The sequence below is a fragment of the Palaemon carinicauda genome, chromosome 11, assembly GCF_036898095.1.
Source record: "Palaemon carinicauda isolate YSFRI2023 chromosome 11, ASM3689809v2, whole genome shotgun sequence".
In the NCBI taxonomy this organism is placed as follows: domain Eukaryota; kingdom Metazoa; phylum Arthropoda; class Malacostraca; order Decapoda; family Palaemonidae; genus Palaemon; species Palaemon carinicauda.
Window position 1 is genome coordinate 76,666,489 of NC_090735.1, and position 7,310 is coordinate 76,673,798.

The 7,310-nt window shown below is 34.9% G+C and overlaps 1 protein-coding gene across 1 annotated transcript in view; it reads right to left on the reverse strand.

Annotated features, from left to right (window-relative positions):
- Positions 1 to 6,121: 6,121 nt before the first annotated feature.
- LOC137649340 (uncharacterized) overlaps positions 6,122 to 7,310 on the reverse strand; it is a 1,275-nt gene continuing 86 nt past the window's right edge. Inside the window, exon 1 of the mRNA XM_068382321.1 lies at positions 6,122 to 7,310. This exon is cut by the window's right edge and continues 86 nt beyond it. Coding sequence (XP_068238422.1) covers positions 6,122 to 7,310 — 1,189 coding nt within the window.

Genomic DNA, 7,310 nt, shown 5'->3' on the forward strand with positions numbered 1-7,310 from the left:
GGGAGTAAAAATTTCCATCGGTATGAATGCTTTTCTTGTGGACAAATACTAAGGACATTAGTACAATGTTTTTTTTTCTGTTTTTTTTAGTTTACAAGCATTTTGGGTTACGAGATTGTTCCTGGAACAAATTGACTTTCCATTGTATTATTATTATTATTATTATTATTATTATTATTATTATTATTATTATTATTATTATTATTATTATTATGACTAGCCAAGCTATAAGCCTAGTTGGAAAAGCATGATGCTGTAACCCCAAGGGCTCCAACAGAAAAAAATAGCCCAGTAAGTAAAGGAAATAAAGCAATAAATAAATGATATGATAAAAAATTAACAATAGAATACTTTAAAAATTCGCAACATCAAAACCGATATATCATATGTAAACTTTGAAAGAGTTATGATAGCCTGTGCAACATAAAAATATTTGCTGCAAGTCTGAACTTTTGAAGTTCTACTAATTTGGCTACCCGATGAGGAAGATCATTCCGCTGCTTGGTCACAGATGGAATACTGTGTAGTATTGAACCTCATGATGGAGAAGGCCTGACTATTAGAATTAACTGCATGCCTAGTATTTTGAACAGGATAGAACTGTCCAGAAAGATCTGAATGTAAAGGATGATCAGAATTATGCAAAATCTTATGCAACATGCTAAAGCAGCTAAATGAACTAATTGAACGACGGTACCAAAGATTAATATCTAAATCAGGTATAAAAAAAATTAAAAGACCTTAAGTTCTTGTCCAACAAATTAATATGAGAATCAGCAATGAAGACCAAAAAGGAGATCAATACTCGTAACAAAGTAGAAGGAAATAATTAAAACAATTCTTCAGAATAGATTGATCATTGTAATTGACTTGCTTTTAATCATACTTTGAGTTTTGTTAAGATTCAACTTCATACCCCATAATTTTCACCATCCAATAATTTTAGCTAAATCTCTACTAAGGGATTCAGCAGCCCCAGATCTACATTCAGGGAATGGAATTGATGCAAAGAGAGTAGCATCATCTGCATTTGCAACAATCTTGTTTTCTAGGCCAAACCACATGCCATGTGTATATAGTATGAAAAGTAATAGGACAATCACACTACCCTGTGAAACACAAGATATCACATTCGTATACTCAATATGGTGCCCGTCAACAACAACTCTTTGAGATCTACTACCTAAAAATTCAATAATAGTGCTATAAAACGACCCACCCACTTCTAACTGTTTGAGTTTAAAAACAAGCGCCTCATGATCAACACGTTCAAAGGCTGCACTAAAATCAAGGCCGGTCATACAAACTTCTTGACCACAATCAAGGGATTTTTGTACCTCATTGGAAAATGTAAGGAGGGCATCAAATGCCCCAAGGCCATTACGAAAACCAAATTACAAACTAGGGAACAGATGATTATCTTCAGCAAAACTATGATGACGTTTTGCCAGAAGACGTTCAAAATTTTTTAGATAATATGAGATTTATGGAAAATGGGCATTAATCAGTTGGACTTGAGCTATTACAAATACATTTACATAGCATAGAGGAATAACATTACCAATTCTCCAAAAAGTGCTAAAAGCTCCTTTTCTTGCTAACTTGTGCAAAATAACAGGAATGAGGAAGTTCAAGTTTGTCATTACTTTGATTACTGTCAAAGACATAAGCCAAAAGTGTTGCCTTTTCCTTTGGACACTGAGTGACTGAGCCATCTCGTTTAAGTAGAGGAGGAACTGTTGCATCTACACCAAAGAGTGCAGATTTAAGGGTAGTCCACCCCTTATGTTCCTGGGTTGTACCTGAAAGGGTTTCTTTTATGGCTAGATTGTATTCCTTTTCAGCTGAAGCATAAACTCTCCGAGCAAAAGCTGTGAGCTGAGTATAGTTATTCCAGGTCAAATCTGATCTGTTACCCTTCCAAAGATGATAGGCCTCCTACTTCTCCAAATAAGCATGTCTACAATCATCATTAAACAATGGTTTTCCCTTCACTCGGTACCTTCACACATAAGAAGGAATATGCCTATTAACTAGGTTGACTACAATCTCCTTGAAAGGGATAACATGATCAACACTACTATTGGCATATGACACTCAAGCGATCTCTCTTATAGTTTCCTTTTTAATCCTGTCCTGCCATTCAACTCCCAATATTTTTTTTTTCTTTTTTATGGGAGCTTTGATCATACCTTTACAAAATCTGTTGGATATTGTTTCATAGTAATACCACGACCCATGTCCATACACTAATATCGATCTCATTAAACTGATATATAGCTTGATTTTTATATGTAATTTAAGATTATTTAAATTCCAAATTTTAATTAACCTAACCATTATCTTATTTGCTATCTTTTAATCACTGATTAAACTCCAATTGTAAAGACCCTGTATTAGAGATCGTTGTTTTTAAATATTTAAAGGATTCTACTCAATCCTCTCTCCTTCCAATAATATATCTTCTCCCGTTGAAGCCATAAACCGTTCTCACCATCTCTGTCATCTTGACCATAACCTCCTATGACATCTCAGTCATTATAGTAAGCAAGCATTGCATATCCAGTGGCACTCTGCTAATAAGGACAGCGTCATTAGCATACTCCAGGACAGCTAATTTCCTCTCATAAATCCAGTCCAACCCTTCTCCACCTTCCACAAATGTTATATGCATTACAAAATCCCTGAAGAGGATAAACAACATAGGTAACAACACATTTCTATGAAGTACTTCCCTATTCACTGGAAATTCATTAGACAGGACTCCACTGACATTAACTATACACTGCTATGCTCATGAAGAGACTTAATCAAATTTACATATTTACGAGGAACTCTATAACGCACGACTCTCCACAAAATTAGGCGGTGCACAATATCAAAAGTATTTTCATAGTCACAAATTCCATCAAAAGTGGATTTCTATATTCTACTCATTGTGCAGCAATGTCTTACAATCAAAATTTTATCAGTACTAATACCTTTTCTAAATCCTGCTTGTTCATATCTCAGCTTTTCCTTAATTTTTCTCTCTAGTCCCTTAAGAATAAGCAAACTACATAGTTGTTTATGATAACTGACGGTGGACGTAACTATAATTATTGCTGTCAGTCAGATCTCTCTCTCTTTTTTTTTTTTTTTTTTTTTTTTTGGGGGGGGGGGCATTTTCATCCATAGTCCTAGCTCCCATTCATCAAGTTTTGTTTCTTTACGCCACATTGTACATAGTAAGTACCCTTGGGGTCACTTAATTTTTAGTCAATAACATCACACCAGTTATTAAATCGGATCCAGGGGCTTTCCATCTCTTACGTTTTTCTAATGATAGATTCAATTTTTAACACACTTAATTCATTTATGGGCACATCAAAGTTCCCTCAGCTTCAGGTATATCAATAAATTATTCCCTTCATATCTACTTTTCATGACCTCACTAAAGTGTCCCATCCAACGTTGCCTTTCATCATATTTTGTTGTTATAACAGACCATCTTTCTTTTTGATGGCTATATGTTTCTTCCTTTTTGTCCCCTATACATTTCATTGATAATTCTATGAGAAACTCCTTCACCATAGCCACTCGCTGAATTCATAGATATATCAGCCTCATCTGCTCTCATGACTATATGTTCTCTCCAATCATTCCCCGCTTTTCTTTTGACGTCCCTATCAATGCTGAAATACTTAGCATGCTCTACCTTGTAATTTCCATTACTTCATCGAAAATTTTTGAACAATCAATTTCTGTCTTTGTCTCCTTTTTATACTATCCCATGTATCATTTGAAATCCACGGCTTTCTCCTTGTAACTGTATGCCCCAAAACATCACTGTACACTGACTGATAAACGTTCTTAATATCACAAAATTCTTCGGTAATTGTCAACTTTTTGTCTCTCAAAGTTTCTAAGATTACAAATTGATTCCTAATTCAATTGCAAATGTTTCTCTCTGTCCATCATCTAGAAGATTACTTGTATCAAACATAGGTATTCTATCTCTCCTTCTGTTGGGCGCTTTCAATTTTAATTTCAGATTGGCGATGAGGAGCTGGTGATCACTATCAGTGTTTACACTTTTATAGCTTTTTTACATTTCTCAGAGTCCTCCTTCTCTGGTTATTAATGGCTATGTGATCTATTTTATTTTTGTAATTGCCACATGGTGAAGTCCATGCATATTTGTGGATGTAATTGTGTTGGAGAAGAGTACCTCCAATAACAAGATTGTCGAACAAAAACTTATAAAATGGGCTGCATTTTTATTTGCTACTTCGCTAAGACCCTCAACACTCATCACATTCTCTATACCTTGATTATTTCTTCTAACTTTAGCATTGTGGGCATCAATGTGTGTCATCACATTCCTACCCCTTCTTTTCCAACTCTATCTGTTCTTCCTGAATACACAGACACAGACACACACACACACACACACACATATATATATATATATATATATATATATATATATATATATATATATATATATATATATATATATATATATATATATATATATATTTGCTTTTGTTTTATTTTTTCCAAGATGAATTGAATTAGATATAATTCTTGGTTTCCAAAAGTTAACAAACTGTCAGACCTATAGCCATTGTTACATGGGTAGCGTTCAACTATCATGGTGAGAACAGGTTGATATTAATTCTAATATCAAAATCTGATTATTGCAGGAAAATTATTTCGGAGATAAAATCAAATTAAATACGTCTTGATGGTTGAAGGTTTGAGGCACTGACCAGGAAGAATTGCATATAGGTTCCAATTTGGTGGTTTCCTATCAGAAAAGGCGGATTAAATTACACCTATAGCCTCATGAATAATAAATAATACAAGTATATCACTCATTACGAGTTATTTCAGCCCACGAATACTACCACTTGAAATCGAAAATGTTCTTCAAGTAATCGTTTCATAAATTACGGTGAAATATTTATGAATTGAATTTAACCCTGCAAAAAGAAGTATTTTATTGAGAAAGCTCCTTATTCAATATCAGCTTCCAATATTATCTCCAAATTTATAAAAATTTGGCTGTCTTGTTAACTAATGTTATTTTGTGGATTCTCTGATTATGGGAATATTTTTGTAAGAGGTGAAGTAGGAAGACCCTGTGTTTAATGTGGTCAGAAAACTCTAGATTACGATAACTTATATCAGCAATACGGTTTTTACTTCATCATCATCTCCCCCTACACCTATTGACTCAAAGGGCCTTAAGCGATGATAATAGAAACATCATACAATAAAGGCTTTTTGATAATATACTAGGGTTTTCGTTCTCTGTTAACAGCAAAGTATGGCAGCATTCTTATTGCTGCGATTGTCGATTGAATAGAAGCAATATGAAGGCCAAAGCACACGAAATCCCTTCCGAATACTTTGCTCAAAACTTTGTCCATTGCAATATAGCCATCCACAGCCAGAGGGTTCCTGCCTTAGATAAACTAAAGACATTTTGCTGTTATTTGGGATACCCGCCCACAAACTGAATCAGCCCTTCCAGGTTTCCTTCTTTCACATTTGGTAAGAAGCTTGGTCGCTCCTTGGAAAATTGGAGGAGAAAAATACTTAAAACTGTCATGCGATGCTTTAGTATTTTCTAAATTCACCAGAGTTATCATTGTTTTTCTAAAGATTAACAAATAAAATCCCACAAAGATGCTCGAATTTAAATGCAAAAACACAATGTCTGACTTTTCTTTCTAAACACACACACACACACACACGGTAGTGGGACAAAATGTCGAAAGACAAAATGTCGACGGTCAAAATGTCGACAACCAAAATGTCGACGGTCATAATGTCGACACTCTTTGAGTATCAATAGACAAAATGTCGAAAGAAAAATATTTGACGTTCAGACACTTGAACACACTATTCTTAAATGAACTCCAAGAATGTAAATTGATACTAAAATATGTTTTCTTTGGTTTTCTCAATTTAGACAATAAATTAATAGATAAAGAGTTATAGGTGTATAAAAAGATCCATAAAATTATTGCTTTATTAATACATGCTAAAAAGGGTTAAAATATTTAATAGTGGAATAACAGTACATCGTTATAAATTCCGAGCTATTGCCTGCAAAAAGTCCAGTACATTATCAGTCATATCCTTCAACAACGTTTTTCAACCTGGCGTTTACATCTGTATATTTTTTGTTCTTTCTCCCAACGTCCTTTCCCTGGAAAACTTGCTCTAGTACCATTTCAGTACTTGCTTGTTCAGAACGGAGTTTTCGAAGAAGCTTTTCTTCCGTTGGGTGGATAATTGTCATCCTCCTCTTGAAAGCATTATGCCAGCCCTCAAGCATGTTGTTTGTTCTTGGTAAACCATTTAGTGTTCTCTCATAACATGACCATAATTTAACTTCAAACTTTGGGCGTCTCCTTCGTCCACGCTGAAAAACGCCTAACCATGTAGTCTCAAAGTATTGCAAGAATCCATCTAAAATGTTATCGGTTTCGTCATCAAAACTTGATACCAAAGTGTCAAAACAATCATATACATCATGTGGTGGCACAAATGCAATTGCCTGAAGTTTTTTTATAAGCATTGCATTTTCAGATTTTGAGTACCAAGCTTGCAAACCCAGTCCTTGCACCTTTCGCCATAGGCATTGTCCAAAATGGAAGAAACATCCGCAGATTTCAGCGTTTGGGAAAAATTTCTTTAAGCTATTGATAGCGGAAAGCTCGAAGTCTAGTGATACTGAGGCTGGTCGCAAGTTACGACTTTCAAGCCAGCCGAATATGGTGTCATAAGTCTTTTCATTTTTATGGGTTGTTATGCAATACACGAGAGGAAGAGTCTTGTTTTCCTGTATCATGGCATGAATTGTGTAGAGCTGTCTTCCTATTGGAGCGCAATCGAAAGTGCCATCACAAAACCATCTAATTTTTTCTTTAAGAAGTTGGAGATTCCTTGATGTTGAATAAATACTCAATTCTTCACAGCTGTACTGTAAAAAGTTTTCCCCTCTCGTTGTAACAGTTAAATCTTCATCACCGTTTCGAGAATTACGTACTCTCTTCACAGTACGTGAAAGTGATTCCTTTTTCGGTAAAGCTCCGGCTACTTCCCAAGGAATATTTTGAGTACATTTGTTCACTATCGAGGAAGTAATTTCTTCCGACTCACTAGCTTTTTCTTTCAACTCTTCTTTTACTTTGAGCACCTCTTTTCGCATTAAATCTGGAGGATGGCAGTGTTCTTGAGATACTGACATCCCTTCACCATTGCTAACAAGTCTTCCACTGCAAAGTCCCCGTTTCTCGCATCTCCAATATATT